The 19383-nt window shown below is 39.1% G+C and overlaps 1 protein-coding gene across 1 annotated transcript; it reads left to right on the forward strand.

Annotated features, from left to right (window-relative positions):
- The first annotated feature begins 839 nt into the window (after window positions 1-839).
- On the forward strand, window positions 840-19355 carry MRAP (melanocortin 2 receptor accessory protein). The gene is made up of 3 exons (XM_069074898.1): window positions 840-951; window positions 16878-16977; window positions 18443-19355. The coding sequence occupies exons 1-3, from the start codon at window positions 840-842 to the stop codon at window positions 18690-18692; spliced, it is 462 nt and encodes a 153-aa protein (XP_068930999.1). The 3' UTR covers window positions 18693-19355.
- Window positions 19356-19383: the final 28 nt, after the last annotated feature.

Genomic DNA, 19383 nt, shown 5'->3' on the forward strand with positions numbered 1-19383 from the left:
AGGCTTAGTTGCCTAAAACCAAGGGATGTGTTGTTGTACCTGGCCCCATTCTTTCCCATCCCCCAATCAGCTCTCCCTCACGAAAGTGAGCAGACTACCGGGTTTAGCCATGTCCAGGGAGACTTGGCACAGTAGGGAATTTCAAGGTGTGTACTGATCATTCACTGATTTTGGCCTCTGCAAGTTCCTGCTTACATCATACCTAGCCATTGGCCATGTGGTGTCCCTTTAAAAGCTGAGGCATTATCTGAGATCGCCACTCCCCGCCCCCCCTCACAGCCAACATGTGGCCTGATCAGCCAACATGGCACAAATAAAGGGTTCAATTCTAAATTGTTATGTGGGTCTTGCTTGTGTTTCTGGGTACAACAGTGTGTGTGTGTGTGTGTGTGTGTGTGTGTGTGTGTGTGTGTGTAAATATAAATAATCATAGTTTTAGATCAGAGAAACTTCAGAAGCTCTCAATTCAATCCCTCATTTTACAGAGGAATCAGCTGAGACCCAGAGAAGTTAAGAGGCTTGCCCAGAGTCACACAGTTAGACAAACCTACTATTCGAACTTAAGTTCTCTGACTCCAAGGTGTGTTTTTTCTGTTTGTTTGTTTTTGCTGCACCATTTGAAAGGTATCAGTTCTATTCAGTCATTTGGTCATTTATTCTTACTAAATTTCTCTGCTGTGTAGTCAGTCCTTGAGTCTGCAGAGCTTAGAGACCCAAAGACATAGTTGGAATTATTTACCCAGAAATCAGTTATGCAATGTCCAGGGACAGAGAGCGTGGCTAGCTCTGCATAAAAGGGCCCTGCTGCTCTCTCCCAGCACTCTCAGGGCATAACTGACATGGCCAACAGAACTAATTCTACTAACTCTAACTCTTACTATGGCTACGAATACTATATGGATTATGTGGATCTTCCTCAAGTAGATGAAAGGAAGTTGAAAGCTAACAAATGTAAGTACTGAGAATTCCATTAAACTGATAAGGAAATATTATTAAAGCACAGAAGTTGGGAGGGCTGGCCCAAATATCCTTGCATGTTTTGTGATTGACATTAAAAAAAAATCTTTGAATAGGTGCTGTATAATGCCAGCTCACACAACTGTTAGCTGATGTTAATAAATTTTTTCTAAGAAAATATATCAAAGTTAACATCAAACTTTTGTGTATATGTGTGACTTTATTGGAGTGGAAATTTCTCCCATTGATGCAGATCAGCAACTATCTATCTATCCATTTTGTTTGTGTGTGATTTATATGTTGCACTCCCCAATTCCACTAGAATGCACCCTCCTCAAGGGCAGACATGTTTTTGCCTTTCTTTGTGTCCCCCAAACATAGTCCTTAACACATGGGAAGCACTTTAGAAATGTTTGCTCACTGATTGCTTGGCTATATCTTATTATCTTAGAGCTCTTTCTGGGACACTTAATCGGAGAGATTAAGTGATTGGCCCATGATCATGCAGCCAGTATATGTCAGAGACACGATATGAGAGTAGGTCTTCTCAACTCAAAGACCAATCCTCTACCTCCACGTCATGCTTTCTCTCCTCAAACTTGTTAAAATACATAATTTTAAAAACAAACACTTTAGCAGTGTTTTTTAAAGTTTTATTTCCTAATAGAGTTAAGATTAGTTTTGCCATGAAGTAATTGTGTATTACCTCAAGTTGTATATTTAGTATTTTCTGGTAAAACAAAACAAAAAAACATTACAGTATATACATATTTTCCCCAAGTTGCTGTTTGCTGCCTATTATGTAAAACCTACATAATTTTCTAAAAATCCCCCCAAATTATTCAGTTATAACAGCTAGATAAAAAGAGACTTCTAAAAAATTTAGTTCAGCATACATTTTGTCAATCTCATTCCCAATTCCCCCTTTGTTAACTTTCATCTCTTTTGCAAGGTTTTCCTTTCCTCATTTGCCCTCTGGATTAAGCCAGCATAGAAAACAATGAATAGAGGTAATGGGCACAGAATATTGGATGACAGTTTTAGAAACGTGAGCTTAACCTATACACACAAGGAAGCTTGGTCACCTTGGATACTACACATTCAGTGTAATCATACTGCGTCTGTCAGAACGTTAATGTAGTCACTGTAAGGGACTGATCTTATGTGCTCTTTTTATACAAAGGGACAGTGCACCTTAGTTTAATACTCTAATGTCTTGGGATGCTATATTATATTTTTATATGAAGTATGGCAGGCTGATGGAACATCGATGGCCATCAAGGCCACATTATTTAGAAGCATTTAAATAAACTTTTGGCTTAATTTATTATTTCCAGAGCTTAATGTTGTGTTTTTAAGGTATTATTAGTCAGTCAGATATGCTGAGGATATACTATGCGCTTATCACTACTATGATAGGTGCTGATCATTCCCTTCTGGATCTTTTCTTCTCATATGCTTGGCAAATACGACAATCACATCACTATCACCACTTTGAGATATAACATTTTATCTAAAATAAAAAGCATAATGATGGCTGTGAAGGACAAAGAGGATATACAAAGGTATCTACATGTTACCAAAGGCACAGAGTTTGAGTGAAAGGATATTTGGTATAATAGAAATAGTGCTGATCTGGGAGTCAGGAAATGGGGTTCTAGTCACCACTCTGTTACTGTTATATTTGGTGGCCTTGGACAGGAATCTCTCTGAGCTTCAATTTCCTAATCTGGAAAAATAGGGGACATTGGTCAAGAGGTTTCTAAGGCTCTTTCTAGCTCTAACATTTTGTAATAACAGAAATGTGTATATTTATCATATAGAATCATACAGAAATGTATATATCTATAGCTATAGAGAAACATATCTAAACTTTATTGTGGCCTGCTGGGGAGGGGGTGATGAAAAAAGAAAAAAGAATAAAGTTTAAAAAGTACACAGCACAGAACAAAAGAAAACTCACAAGGAAGCAAAGATGGACAATTCTCAACACAACGAGTATTATTTCTCACACAGCTTTTCTTGAAATGAAAATTTATTGTTACATATTTTGAATCCTCTCTTATGTTCTGCTATACATATGACATGCTTTTTTTCCTTTCTAACTTTGTATTTAAATCCCAGTATTTAAGTTTATGGCATATTTTTGTTTCTTTTCTCCATTCTGTATATCTGTGTTCTAGTGTTTGAGGCTAAAATAAAATTTTGAAAAAAAATTACAGAAATGTGACCCCATTCTATGATGTATCTGTCAATTTGTAATAGAAAATAGTTTTGGATTTAACAAAACCCTTTTTTACCAACCTGAGTTAACTGAGATTTTTAATTTGACATTCCCCAATAAGAAGAACATAGGTAACTATGACCTACACTTCAATTCTCCAGTATTCGATATGGAGGGCTGGCCTGTCTCATCTGAATGCATAGACCTCTAAGGGTGTAGCCCACTGAGCAATTTGATGGAATCCAGCAAGGAAACCCTTGGTTACTCTCATGTATCTCCCACTAAAGTTCCCAACCAAAGGCTTCCGAAGGTTCCATTAAGAGTAAGGGACTTCATGAATGAAATGTCAACTGAGAAAGAGGCAAGATGTTGAGGTCTCAGAGATGAAAATTAATTATTGATGCTGTGATGCTTTGGTACATGAAAAGACCCTTTCAAAACACGTCCCATTTGCTTATTACCATAGCCCAGAATAAACTTTAAGATTCCTAAGTATTTATATTTCATCCAGAATTTATTTCCTTTCCACCACCCTTTCTATCCAGAAAAAGGAAATTTGACAAAAGAAAAATCCATTAAGCTGTTTTTAATTTCCACATATATTATTATTTCTTTTTTGGCAAACAATCCAGTTTTTAACAGTTTTTTTTATTGTGTAATAGACTTCAGTGGGGACTTTATTGTAATAAGATTAACAGCAATCTACTCTGATTGAGAAGTGAGAGATTAGAAAAGAAACAGATAGTTATGTATAATCTAAAAGTAATTTCTTTCTGGCTTTGGAAACGAGTCAGATATACTCTGGTCCCAGTCCAAAACCCCTGTTTGTCAGCAGCATGGGAACCGTCAGGTCCCTAAAAGGGAGGTGACCTTAAGTCTTCATACATGAAATATCAAACCTCTCATAGAAAGTTAAAAGTTTAACATGAACATGGGTTAGCCCTTTGCAGTATACTAGTTTCATTACCTATCAGAGAAATGTACTAAATTCAGCTTCTGCACTCAACTTACATATTCCCTGCTGTTTTCGTATCATGAGAATTACAAGTAATGTTCCCCTAATGCTTTAAGGTTTACAAAGTGATTTATTTCTTCACACTAAAGTTGTAGGATAGGCAATGGAAGCATTACCTCCATTTTACAGATGAGGAAACTGACAAGTGACTTGCCTAGTCACATAACCAGTAACTGGTAGAACCAGGAGCCCAACCCAGGCTTCTCCTTCCTCCAAATTCAACATTCCTTCCACAAAATCACATCAACAGTAAAGATTTGGTGGGGGATGAGGGGGACAACATAAGTAAATCTGTCACCCTAAATACTCCGGAGCTGGGCAAAGTGATCCCCAAACGTTTTAGATTTTCAGCTGTTATCAATCAGTACAAGATTGCCATATCAGTAGCTTTTTGTGGTTTAGGCTGAATAGCTTGCCTATATTCAATCCTTCATAAAACGTCCCAAAATAATGAAATACAGACTAGCATGAGTATTCTTTTTAAAGGAATTATTGAATTCCAGAGTGGGGGTGGCCAAAGGTAACATTCTTTTCTTTGGGAGCTAGCTATTTAATGACAGGTCTCTCTACTCTTCTTTTTATAAGCAATAAGGATGTTATGGGTAATGATGTAGGTTGCAATGTATATTATATCACATTTATCTAAATTAGTTGGGAAAAAGTCTTGAGGAAAAGTATAAAATACCATTTTCTAGGTATTTTACAATGACTTACTCTTGCTAAGTAGTCCAAAAAATCTGGTGTAATACACCATTAAATTAATGGTAGAACTGGCAGGATCAAGAAGATGGTCAGTCACCTTCTTCAACTAATGGACCAGGTCATCAAATGAGGAGAAGACTCCATATATACTGACTTAAGTAATTCCATATTCTTATCTTTTGATAAAATTCTTAAAAATTTTGTCAGTTTTGACCAGCTTCCATGATAAAATATATTCAAAAGGGGACTATTACCTTAACATGTAAAATCTAAGCACTGAAACCATATTGCTAACAGAAAATTGGTATTAATTATTGTAATAGGAGCAATATTTGCTAGAAAGGCTAGCCTAGTTTTTCCTTGGCTCAGGGTGTCCCGGGCTAAGCCACTGCCATAGGTTTCTTGTGACTAAAGCATAAAAATCCAGAGAACAAAACATCAGCAGTTTCTTCTCTCAGGCTTCTGACCAATTGACCGGCATGGCTAACACAGAGACAATAAAGTCCCAACTTGCCCAACAAATAAATCCAGCTGAATCAATGCAGTAACCTTGATGAATATGCTTTCACTCCTTTGGCTTTGTAAACTGATTTTGTTAACCCTTGATGGTTTACTAGATTTCATTTAATTCCATTCTGAACCTGAAGCATTAGACCAGACTGAATCAGGGCCAGTCTACAACAAGTGGTAATATTTGGCAATATTCCATTGGCATGAACTCATTGAAGTGAAAAAAGCCAAGTGGAGGAAAATGAATCTTATTGGCCTCTATGCTTCTGGTGGAGCTGACTGAATACTCTAAGAGGGCCTCCATTGCTCTGAGGAGATTAGAAATCTATAGAAAGTCAGCAAATAAGAGACAGATAAAACTGTGAGCTGTGTCTTTAAGAACCATGTCTTAATGATAATAAATGCTATGAAATGTTAAATTTACATAATTTTTGTTTGGAGGAAATTATGATTTGCATTGCCAACCAGCTGTAGTAGCCTTGGGCCAGAGGTGTGCTGGAGCCAGCTCCATCTGGTTCAGGAGAGCCAAATGCAAAATTTTCTGTGTGAGCATTTACAACTTGGAAATTCACAATCTAGAAATCAAGATTTAATTTGTTGGTTTGTTGATTGCTTAGGCTAAAGCAAGAGATGGAGAAAATGCACATTAAACTTAAAAGAATGTCCTGCTTACTTTTTTTTTCTTTTTGGAGAGTCAGTTGTTAAACATTTGCCAGCACTCCTCTGGCTTGGTCCTTTACTAAAGAATGGAATTTGGAGATCATCTTAAGACATTCTGAAGCTGAAGGAAGTGCTTGGGACTCTGTTAATTTGACAGTTGGGAGGCCATTTGGAACTATATGAACTTTGTTGGCACTCTTTATTGCAATAAACTACAGGAAGCACTTGAAAGGACAATTCTTGAGCCTCCCCAGGAACCCAGAGACCGTTTAAGAATTGTGCCAAATGTACCCAAAGTTAACTTGTTGGGGACGAAGGGGGTTGGGAATGCATCAATTTTAAAAGTTAGAGACAGCTTACACTCTTGATCCTATAACCATAGGTGTCAAACTCAAACAGAAATGGGTCCCTTCCTACATGCTAATTTAGAAAACCATAAATTAACATTATCTATATTGCATCGTATTTTTATTTATTTTGTTAAACATTTCCCAGTTACTGCACCACACCCAGAAATAACTGGCCATGTAACCTTGAGCAAGCTACTTAACCCTGATTGCTTTAAAAAAAAAATTTCCCAGTTACATTTTAATCTGGCTCTGGTTGCCTGTGGTGGGAAGTGAGGAATTTGACACCTCAGCTATAAATGGTAACTTCGAATCTTGAAGAGAGGGTTAGGTAAGGGATTCCCTTGTCAATCCCCAAAATAGAGGCAGCAGCAATGCCCACTACAGCATAAAGTACAGAGTTTAGGCCCTAGCATTGGCTGCATCCAGCACAGGGAGGCAAAGCAGAACCTATGGCAGTATTATGTTTTGGAATAAGAGCCTATCACTGGGCCCAGAACAGATCACACCACTAGGCCTTTGCACAGGGGGTCAATGCTAAGGTACCTGATATAGGCAGTGCTCAGTTAACACAGGGGGAAATTTTTAGGCCTCAGCATTAGGCCACTCAGAGTGGGTACTTAAGAGACTGTTATGAGGCAAAGGTGGGCCCAGCATAGCATTTTGTTTACTGTGATCAGAAAGTGACAGGGCCTTCCATATTGCTATTGGTACTGCAGTACATAGTGATCACTGAATAGCTCATTCTCAAGGAGAGTTTGAAGGGTGTTGGGAGATGGTTTGCATTCTTGTGACAGGGAAGAAGTAAAACTGTCTACTGCTGGTATTGCTCAGCTGGTACAATCCTTATTTCTTCCTCAGTCTGTTTTCTTGCTGACTGTGCATCTTTAAGGGGAAAAAAAAAAAAACTTTTGAGTGTAACCAGGGTGTGCTGGAGCAAGTTAGAGTCTGTTCAAGAGAGCTAATTGTAAAATCTTTAGTGTAAGCATTTATACCTTGGAAATCAGAAAATACTACAAGTCAAGGCTTGCTATATTGTTTTTTTGGTTAGCTATACTTAAGAGTGATGTAGAAAATGTTAATAATGCAGATTAAACTTAAAAGTGTCTCCCCTCTTGTAGTGGCAGCCACACTGGCATACCCAGGATGGCTGCTAGTACAGGTTCTTAGATCTGCTTTACTAGGAAAGTCAGCTATTTAAGGGGTCAATAATCTTTTATAATTACATTCACTAGTTCAGGGGAAAAGTCAGCACCCTGAACTTCAGAGAAAATAGAGAGAAAATAAAAGCAGAGAAATAAAGACCAACAGACAGGGTTCTAACCACCTGAATCACTTTACATACATCTCTAGATCAAAAGAGCCTTTACATCTGAGGAGTTGGGGAGCTCTGACCATAAGGCCACTCAGAATGCTTGACCAGGAAATCACAAGATCCTTCTCCTAAGTGAGCCTCCAAAGCAAAATACCAACTCAGAGTATATATACACTTCTAAGAGACATAAGTCATCACAACCCTCAGGACTCAGTGCCTGATTAGGAATTAGCAAAAGGTGTGAAAGCCTTCCAACAAGCAAACCTCCCCTAAGCAAACTTCCCTTAATGGGTTCCACCTGAGGCCTATTAATGGGGGAATAGAGTGGGGGGAGGGGGAGATCTTATATCCCATTAATATTACACCTCTATGTTGGCTATTTATTTGTTTTGCAGGGTGTTATATATATATTTTTTGAGAGCCAGTTATTTAATATTGACCAGCATAGCCCAAGTTAACCCAAATGTACCTCCTGGCTTGAAAAGTTTGACAATACAAATCATTCTCAGGGTTTGGAGGGAATGCTTGTCTCTCTGAATTGCAAATCCCAGAATGCCACTCAGTTTTTAACTCCCTAGTAGAGATGCAAGTTACTGAACAAGATCCTCTGGAGCAGAACACAGTTGCTTTGTGGTAAATCAAGGTAATACTTAGAAACAAAAAATTTACATATATATGTATGTATACACACGTATGTTTTATAGGTATGTGCAGATTTGTATTTGTGGACTTTATATGTATGTATGTATGTGTACATGTGCTTTATATGTAGGTGTGTACTTATGTATGTGTCCTGGGATGATCACCAAAGATGGTTCTCATTTTCTCCACCTCTTATCTGTCTCCCAGAGGGAGTTTAAAAGGAATTCTCTTATTTCAAAGGTTTATTCCATAACTACCTTTGCCCTTTAGTCCCTCCCAGTAAAAGTGATATTTCTCTCTTCAAAGTTTATGAAGTACTTTATTGAGACCTGTCCTTTGCACTTATGTCACTTTATTTTATCATCTTTATCTCTGTTATCTTTTCCTCTTAGTAGTCTGTCATAGCTATCCTGTATCCTCATCACCTATTACAGTGTTTTTCATGTAGTAGGAGCTTAATAAATTTCAGGTTAACTATAATATGGCTCATTCTAGTGATGATACACTATCAGTCGGTCACTTGTCCTTTATTTCCAGTCCCTCTACCCCAATACTGGATTACTCCAATTATCTGCCTTCTCGGGTCTTATCCCTGGCTGGCAAATATCAATAGAGGAAGTTAGTCATACATCCTTATAAGTGTAACCCATATCAAAAGAACTCAGGAGCTAACTTGACAAAAAGTTTCTTCTCAAAGAGGTCATTGATATTTGGGTCCACTGATATCAAGGTAATTATCTGAAGTCCTGGCTCAGGCCTCTGGCTCCCAACACCACTCTAGCTCTTGAGCCCTCATGTTTTCTATGCACACAACCAGTCACTCATAATAATGACATTTTTAGGTCTTAAACTTAACCATTTGCTAATAAGGCAAAAACAAATACTATTATAGTACTATTATATTTGAACAAATATAGAAATGAGAAAAATTCATCACAATACACATATAAACCCAGATTACACTCTTCTATCAATGTACTCATAGCTATGGTAAAGATTTGGCTCCCACTTTTAGGAACATGGCAGGGAAAACACATAGGGAGAAAAAAACCTCCCAACTCCAGCCTGAGGTTTCAATGTAAATTGGTCCATTCAGGAACATCTGGACTACATGAAATTGCTTCTCAGGTCACTGATTGACTATTGATCCTCACTGTTCATTCTTCATCGAGGAAGTTCTCCTCTGTTGAACACAGAATAATAAGCTCTTTCAATTAACCATTACCCTTAGAAGTGCATTTAGAAAGTGTTAGCTCATGGGGCGGCCAGGTAGCACAGCGAGTAAGAGCACCGGCTCCAGTGTTGAGAAGACCTGGAGATCGAATCCCGGGCTCAGACACTTAGCACCCACCCAGAAACACCTGGCCGTGTAACCTTGAGCAAGTTACTTAACCCCAATTGCTTAGGGGCGGCCAGGTGGCTCAGTGAGTAAGAGCACTGGTTCCAGTGTCGGGATGACCTGGATCAAATCTGGGCTCAGATACTCAGCACCACACCCAGAAATAACTGGCCGTGTAACCTTGAGCAGGTTGCTTAACCGCGATTGCTTTAAAAAAGAAAAAAAAAGTGTTAGCTCTTGATGTGAATAGCAGTTCTCTTTAAGCTAAAGAAAGCTAAAGTTCATCAAAATGACTTTCTCTGGGCTATTCAACTCACCTGGATGCTGCACTGTCCAATTAGAATGGAGTTCAACACAGCACAGGTTCAAGGTTTCCTGGTTAAGGTGATTCATCAGGATACGGAGTAGTTGCAAAAAACCCTTTGCTCTCAAACCAGAGGTACCAACAGAGAATAAACCCTTACAAAATGTTTCACCTTTCTCCAACTTTAGGTAGATAAAAGCCACCACTACAACTCTTGACCAATGAAATAATTTCTCTCTCCAACCAATTGGAAATTGCTCAGCTGAAGCCCTCTCAGCTGACTGCTTTCACCATAGCTCTAAGGAAGCAACTATGTCTTCAGCTCTTTTCAGGATCCTCTTCCTCCTCTGCTTACCTTGCATGATACCTCCTCTTACCCTTCAATGGCTAAAACGAGAGCCTCCTGACTCTCAGTGACTCAACCTTTTACTTAAAAAGTCCCTATCTTTTTCCTATCAAATCGACAATTCTTTTGAAATCATGTCTCTACTCTTTAAATCTTTACCAAGGTGGTGTATCTCTTTGGTGCCCTTGAAACTCTGTTTCTTCACACATTTCTCTACTTTAAAAAAGAACAGAGATATTATTACTCTATTATTTATAATATTAAATTGTTTCCATGAGAGAGAGACATTGCTATACCTTGTTAACAAAGAAAACCCAGTTAGCAGAGAATTGGAAATTGAAGGAATGCCCATCAATGGGGGAATGGCTGAACAGTTCTGGCATATGAATGAAATAGAATACCATTGTGCTATAAGAAATGACAAGCAGGATGATTTCAGAAAAACCTGGAAAGGTTTACATGAACTGATATACAACCATTCTATACCAGGCTTTCTCTTACATGAAGTATTTCTACATCCTTCGTAATTGATCTCCCTGTATCCAGTCTCTCCCTGCTCCAATCCAGCCTCGACACAATTGTCAAATTAATATTCCTAAAGAACAATTCTGTCTATGTCATTCTCCTAAAAAGAACCTTCAGTGATTCATCATTGCTTTACTGATTCATTTAGTAATTACTGTTTGGCATTGTGATTAATGAAAAGCCTCAAGAGACAGAGTTTCTGAGTAATTAATAATCAATTTATTAATTGTTATGACAGTGATTTCTCTCAGTAACCAAAGACAATTAATGGAGACACTGAATGCCTTAAGTATTTCTTTGAAAGGGAATGTGCTTGACAGGAGAAACCAAGCCTGATTGGTGGACATTTAATGAGGTGGACTAAAAGTCTTCAGCTCCTCCAGCTGAGACCATGACTTGATCATGAAACTCAGTCACCTCCAGCAATCAGGACAGGGGAATCCATCTCCATCCAGACCACTTTGTTTGGTTTTCTCCTTCATGAGCTGGGTCACTCTAGACTCCAATGGAGGGGTGCAAGAACAGGGGCTTATTCCCAAAGGGCAAGAATTCACCTATATTACATTCTGTTTACACTCTAAACAGAAGTAAGGTCTCCTAGTTGGGTGGACTCCAGCCCAAGATCCAGGAGAATGTTCTTCAAGGATTAGGGCAATCTCATCCATCAGTCATGTCCTTCAGAGACTGACTTTCTAGAGAGACTGGACCCTAAATAAGGAAATAAAAGCCTGGATCCTAATAATTGTTTTTTTTTTAATACAGTAGAAAACAATCATTTCTCCCAGCATTTGGAGTCCCTTACAACCTGGCTCTAACCTCTTTCCAGGCTGATCACATATTTCCTCCCTCCTCCCCAACCCCACCCCACCCCCGCCACACCCTGTGCCCCAGCCCCAGGTCCTGTGTTCTAGCCAAAATGGTCTACTTACTACTCCCCATAGAAAACATTCCATCTCTTAGCTTCTGCATAAATCACATTCCATACCTGCATTGCTTATCCCTTGTAAGCTCTGTCTCTCTGAATCTATCACTGCCTTCAAGGCTCTCCTTAAGTGGTACCTTTTTAAAGAGGTCATTATTGATTCCTCCCAAATCACTGTTTTAATTTTGTACATATCCTGAACCTCCTTATCTGTAAGCATACCAGACCACTAGATTGTAAACTCTATGAGGGCAAGGACTTTCACTTTTGCATTTGTATCCCAATGCCAAGCATAATCCCTGGTACATATAAGGTGCTTAATAAGTGCCTGTTAACAGAACCCATAAAATGACACAGAGAAACTAACCTCCTGCTGAGGACAGGCTGGAAGGAAGCGGCCAGCACAGTGTTCTGGGATCTCAGCCCAGCCCCAAGCAAGCTGGAGGTTTTAGCCCTAGGGTGGGCCTGACCAGCCACTGGCTGGAGGGACTTCAGATCACCAGCAGCTGTGGCAGTTTCCAGAATTATCAACCCATAGATGTTAAGGACAAAGTGAGAGGTCAGTGCAGTGTGGACTTTGGGATCCATCAGTTGGGACTGGCCTTTGTCCCCTGGAGGGAGAAGTGGCTGAGGTGCTGCTGCGAGCCATGCAGCTGCCATCATGTGGCAGCTTCAGCTCCTGGCCTGCAGACTGTAGAGGGACCAAGCAACCAAGTCTGAGGGGTAATCACTCTTGCTTTAACCTGCTTGGATCTGGATTTCGGTCTAGAGTGGAAGTCCTGTGTGACCAGCTTGCCAGAGCGTGTGGAAGTTTCAGAGAGGGCACCCAACTAATACCTCCGGCAGCTGAGAAACCCCAGTGTTTGGTATGAAGCTCCCCTGTCTGGTAGCAGAGTCCTATTGTGGCAAAAAGCCCAAAAAAGTAAAGTAATTGAGTGGCAACATGAGTAAATGAGGGAAGCAAAACAAACACAGGAATCCAACATTAGACTCCTATTTTGGGGACAAAAAGGATCAAAGCATGGAACAGGAGGAAGACAGTGAAGCCAGAATTCCTGCAACAAAAGTTTCCAAGAAAAATACTTGCTGGTTACAGGCCACAGAGGAGCTTAAAAAGGATTTTGAAAACCAGATAAGAAAAGTGGAGGAAAAATTGGGAAGAGAAATGAGACCAATGCAAGAAAATTATGAAATGAGTCAACAACCTGACTGAAGAAAATAATACCTTAAAAAATAGACTAACTCTAATGGCAAAAGAGGCTCAAAAAGGCAATGAGGACAAGAATGTCTTAAAAAACTGAACTTACCAGATGGAAAAAGAATCTCAAAAGCTCACTGAAGATAATCATTCCTTCAAAATTAGATTGGAGCAAATGGAAGCTAGTGACATTATGAAAAATCAAGACACTATTAAACAGATCCAAACAAATGAAAGAATAGAAGGCAATGTGAAATATCTCATTGGGAAAACCACTGACCTGGAAAATAGATCCAGGAGAGACAATTTAAAAATTATTTGACTACCTGAAAGCCATGATCCAAAAAAGAACCTAGAAATCATCCTCCAAGAAATTCTCAAGGAAAACTGCCCTGGTGTTTTTGAACCAGAGGGCAAAATAGAGGTTGAAAGAATCCACCTATCACCTCCTGAAAAAGATCCGAAGAAGAAAACCCCTAGGAATATTATAGCTAGGTTCCAGAATTCCCAGATCAAGGAGAAAATATTATAAGCAGCCAGGAAGAAACAATTTGAATATTGTGGAAATAGAATCAGGATAACCTAGGATCTGGCAGCTTCTACACTGACGTCTCAATGGGCTTGGAATATGATATTCCAGAGGGCAAAGGAGCTGGAATTAAAACCAAGAATCACCTAACCAGCGAAATTGAGTATCATGTTTCAGGGGAAAATATGGTCATTCAGTGGAATAGAGGACTTTCAAGCATTCTTGATAAGAAAACCAGAATTGAATAGAAAATTTGACATTCAGATACAAGAAGCAGGAGAAGGTAAACAGGGAAAAGAAGTCATAAGGAACTTATCAAAGTCGAACTATTTACATTCCTACATGGAAAAATGATAATTGTAACTTATGAAACATTTCTCAGTATGAGAATTGAAGGGAATAGAAATGTGTATGTATGTGTATATATATACAGACATATATGTCTACATATATATATACACAGACATATATATCTATATAGGAGGGTATATGGGCATATGAATACATATGTGATTGTGTGTATATATGTGTACAAGTATACATAGAGGGCACAGGAGCAGTTTAATGGGAAGGGATGATACTTAAAAGGTGAAATTAAGAGGTGAGAGAGGAATATAATAAGAGGAGATAGGGAGAGACAGATAGGGGTACACTATCTCATATAGATGAGGTAAGGGAAAATGGTTACAATGGAGGGGAAGAACAGGAAGGGAAAAGGGAATGGGTCAACCTTATTCTCGTTGAATTTGGCTTAGGGAGGGAATGACATACACATTAAATATGGTATCTCACCCTACAGGAGAGTAGGGCAGAAGGGGATGAGAGGGGGAATGATGGAAGGGAGGGTAGGTTGGGGGAGAAGTTGGAAGCACCCACTTTTGAAAAAGGACAAGATCAAAGTAGAGAACAGAACAAGTGGGAGATGGGATAGGAGGGAGGGAAATACAGTCAGTCTTTTATAATATATGTACTATGGAAATGTTTTGCATAGCTACACATGTATAACCTACATTGAATTGCTTATCTTCCCAGTAAGGGTGGGTGACAAGGGAGGAAGGGAATGAATCTGGAATTCAAAGTTTTAAAATCAAATGTTTAAAATATACACATATATATTATTATCAATATTATTTTACATGTAAATGGGAAATAAGATATACAGGTACTGGGGCATAGAGATCCACCGAGACCTACTGGAAAGTTGGAGGGGGTATGAGAGAAGATATGGGAGAGAGAAGATTGGAGGAGATGATATCCAATAGGACTGCTGTTTTGGGGTGGTGGGTAGGGGAAAAATGGGGAGAAAATTTGCAACTCAAAATCTTGTGGAAATCAATGATGTAAACTAGAAGTTAATAAAGCATTTGATAAAAAAAATAAATGCTTGTTAATTTATATTTAATATCAATTAAAGAAAAATTTTGAAAATAATTCCATGATTTCCTTTTTTTTTGGGGAGAAGGGGCATTTAGTCCACAAAGGAAGAAAGGCACCATAGTACTGAAGAAAGAACAAAGACTAAGTGTTGGAAATGATTTCTAGAACTAATGCTATCCATCTATGTGAAACTGGGGAAGTCAAAACCTCTTGGGGTCTGTTCCTTTTATATCTATAAAAATGATGGGGGTGTATTAAATTACCTTGAAATTCTCTTTCAATCCCATAATTGCCTTGAACTAATCTGCCAAATGTTCTTGAGCAAAAATTACTTTTCTTGTGGCTTCTCTGCTTTTGTAATCTTATTTTTGTTGTTCCTTTTTTTCTTTTTTGTACATATTCCTTCTCTTCCCCTACTTACTGAGCTATCCCTTGGAACAGAGATTTAAAAAGGAATGCAATCATATAATTTGAGTTGACCGCCATATTATTCAAGTAATACACAAACGGAATTCCCACTCTAGCCAGCCTCTGCTTGAAGACTAAGGTGTGAGGGCTAGGGAGTAGTGAGGGAACTTTCCCTTTACCAAGGCAGCCCGCCCCCATTTTGAACAGTTCTAATTGTTAGGAAGTTTTTCTTGACTTCAACCCTTTATTTACTTCTGCAAATTTTTTTTTAAAGCAATTGGGGTTAAGTAACTTGCTCAAGGTTACACGGTCAGTTATTTTGTGTGGGTGTCAAGTATCTGAGGCCGGAACCAATCCTAGGTCTCCCGACTCTGGGGCTGGTTCTGTTACTCACTGTGCCACCTGGCTGCCCCTACTTCTGCAATTTTTACCCATTTTTTTTGGTTTGTCCCTAAATCTCTCCTCCAACATGATAGCTGCAGATACTTGAATACATATATCCACACAGTCTTCTATTCTCTGGTGAAGTTTCTTTAGAGGAGGAAAGCATCTCAGCAAAAGTAACCAACCTGACTCAGAAAAGACGCAACTCAAGCAACAGCTACAAGAAACATTTCCTGGCCCTTTCCATCCGTGTAGTACCTTCCTAAACAAAGCTGTCTTAGGACTATTCTGAAACCCTTTGACATTTATCTATTTGTGTGCTGTCTCCAGCTGGATTGTCAGTTTGAGGCAAAGAAGACAATCATTTTTTTTAGTTGTTTTTCAGCCACTCTTCACAACCCTTTCAGAGTTTTCTCAGAAAAGATACCAGAGTGGTTTGCCATTTCCTTCTCCAGCTCATTTTACAAATGAGGAACTGAAGCAAACAGGGTTAAGTGACTTGCCAGGGTCACACAGCTTAGTGTCTGAGGCCAGATTTGAAGTCAGGAAGATGAGTCTTTTTTTTTTTTAAAGCAATCAGGGTTAAGTAACTTGCTCAAGGTTACACGGCCAGTTATTATTTCTGGGTGTGGTGCTAAGTATCTGAGCCCGGGATTCGATCTCCAGGTCTTTGCAACACTGGAGCCAGTGCTCTTACTTGCTGTGCTACCTGGCCGCCCCAGATGAGTCTTCTTGACTGCAGGCCTGGCACTCTATCCATTGTGCCACCTAGCTGTCCTGCCTGATACATAAGTCCTGTCTGACAGTTTACCCACATTGCACATCTACTCTCTCACTTCTGCAATTGCAGGAAAGTGTTTTCACTTACTTTTCTGGGTCCAAGCTTGGCCATTACAATTATGTAGCAGTTTCCTTTATATTTCCAAGATTTTAAACACGGTATATCTCCTATTTCTGGTTCTGCCTATTTCACTATGACATTATTCATGTATTCCCACTCTTCTATGAATTCATGCTTCTCTTTCTTATTTTTTGTCACATCACATTTTTCTTTTTTTCTGGTAAAACTTTTACCTCTTCACAGAGCATCATTTTGGCTATCCTTGGCTCAACTCTATCCCCTTTTGGACAGCGACAATTTAACACTGAAATGCCCTCTATTCCTGCCAACAGATTCAATCGTCATTGCGTTTTGGGTGAGTCTTGCAGCTTTCGTGGTACTACTCTTCCTAATTTTGCTCTACATGTCCTGGTCTGGCTCAGTTCCAATAAGGTAAGTCAGTTACGGTAAGTGAGCTCAGGCAGAAAAATTAACACCAGTAAACTAGTCACAATCATGTTGTGTGGTAGCTGGCATGCTAGTGAGAATGAAGCTAACATGGGCATCAGCAAAATTTTTCAAAAACTCATTGTACTTTAAACACTCAAGTACTTTATTTTTTTTGGCAAGTAATCAGGGTTAAGTGACTTGTCCAGGGTCACACAGCTAGTGTCAAGTGTTTGAGGCTACATTTGAACTCAGATCTTACTGACTCCAAGGCCCATGCTCTATCCACTGCACCACCTAGCTGCCTTTCTAGTAAGTACTTTATCAGAGATTGGGGGTGCTCAGTAGGTAAGCTAGTCAGAAATTCAAGGGCTAAAAATTTTAAAATCTGATTCCTAAAACTTTCCCCCCAAGGCCTACGATAGGACATCTATCAGCAGACACAAGTCAGAAACTTGGGCAATGGAGAAGTTATCTTCTTCTTTTTAAATAAGATTTTTCTTAAGCAAATATACTACCTTTTCTATTCATCTGATACAAATTATTAGTCACTGGACAAGACACTATTTAGAACATTCATCAGCATTTTGACAGGTGAAAATTTCCCCCAATTTAGTGCATAACAGGAACGGGTAGTGGAGGAACCTAAAATTATCAAATGTCCACAGAAGGGCCTAAAATGCTAAATAAGGGACAGAATACCTGTTGCTATAAACAACAAGCCAGCTTTAGTTGAGCTACTGTACAATACTGAGGTAAAGTGACCCTCCTTATGAGCCCATAGCATGACTAATAAAAGCACTTAGCAAATACCAAATATCCACAATAAAATGGTTTGCATGAACTTAGAAAAATGGATGGTGAATGATTGTATTTCCGGATGTACTCTTAGATAAAAGAGCACAGGTTCCCACTTAGCTGCCCTTCCCCTGCCCCTCCTCATTTATTTTCTAAAAGGAACAATACCCTTTCAATGATAATAAAGTCCCTTTGGGGGATGAGTAAGATCAAAATAAAGAAAAAAAAAAACTGATTTAGGGCTGAAATAATTTTAGAGGATACTTAATTTCCATTCCTAATTCTTCCCCTACGACTTGATACATAGCTATGGAATGGGTTTTCAAACACATCAACATGTGTTTTTGCCTTAGTTTCTTAGCCTACACTGTTTTCCCTCTTTATATCCACTCGGAATCCACAAATTCTACTTTAAGACCAAAGAATTTCTAGTATCCTAGAATTTTGATGGGAGATGACTGGGGGGCTGGGAAGAAAGTAAGGAATGGTACTCAGCAGGTCATTTACTATTATCCTTAAGTGCTTGGGGGTTTTCCCTCAAGAAATTTTTTTTCTTTTCCTCAGCTCCTCTTTCATTATAGTACAGGAATGAGATATGAAAAACTCCCTTGTGATAAATGTGCTGCCTAGCCAATACTTTTGACTCTAGTTTCCTATTCTGACCTATCCACAGGGGTGCCCGCTCACACTGCAAGTGCACATGGAATTACATCTTCAACTTGCTCTTCTTTGTCCAAAAGGCCAGAAGCTTTCAAATCAGCCCTACAAGCACCTCACAGCCTCAAGACCAAATCCAAGAACAAGAAGATGCAAATGAGCAGCCACAGGGTAATAACTGCCCCCTGGATTCTGTTCTAGTCATTGCCCCTGACAATACTCCTCCTGTACAAGAAAATGCACATTATAGAGGCCTGGTGGTCTGAGCTGATAGTACAATTGCCCTGTGTTTAAAAACAAGTATGGTATTCCCCTCCACCTAGACTGAAGACTGATGGTGGAAGGAAAGCTGGGATAACCTCATGGTATCAGCAAAAAGAACAGAACAAATCAACCAAACTGGCCACGCACTTTTGTGGTAGCTAAGAAAAAAAAAAGACCATTTAGGTACAGTAATAGGGTCTAACCTGGTCAAGACTGACCATGAGGAAGGTGAGAACATGTTATTGCAGTTTTACAAATAAAGAATGCTGTGATTTTATGTAGGATCCTTAAATAGGTTAGCTGGTATCAGTCTGTGCATCTCTTGTGGGAGGATGGGCCCTAAATGAAAATTACAACATGAGTTCACGAGATCTTTATAGACATTCATTAGGTTATTATTTGCAGAATGTACAGAACTCTATCTAGTCTACAACACTCTTTTTTACAAATGAGGAAGTGACCTATGCTGGCCTTCCCTTTCCTCCACTTGGACTTTTACTGATGTTGGGCGCCCTTAGTGTGCACTCAGCTCCTATTCGTCCTTTCTGTCATCTGTCAGCAGACTTTTCCTCACAAGATGCATCTACCTCAGCACCACTAAGTTGAGTCAGTCTCTGCCTAAGAGAAAAAACAAACATTTTGAAGGTCTGATGGAAGTCTCTCCATAATGAGAGACTATCTAATGATAGTATT

The sequence above is a fragment of the Petaurus breviceps genome, unplaced genomic scaffold (genome assembly GCF_028583685.1).
Source record: "Petaurus breviceps papuanus isolate PSGF00001 unplaced genomic scaffold, PetGlider_PUasm1.0 90897, whole genome shotgun sequence".
In the NCBI taxonomy this organism is placed as follows: Eukaryota; Metazoa; Chordata; class Mammalia; order Diprotodontia; family Petauridae; genus Petaurus; species Petaurus breviceps.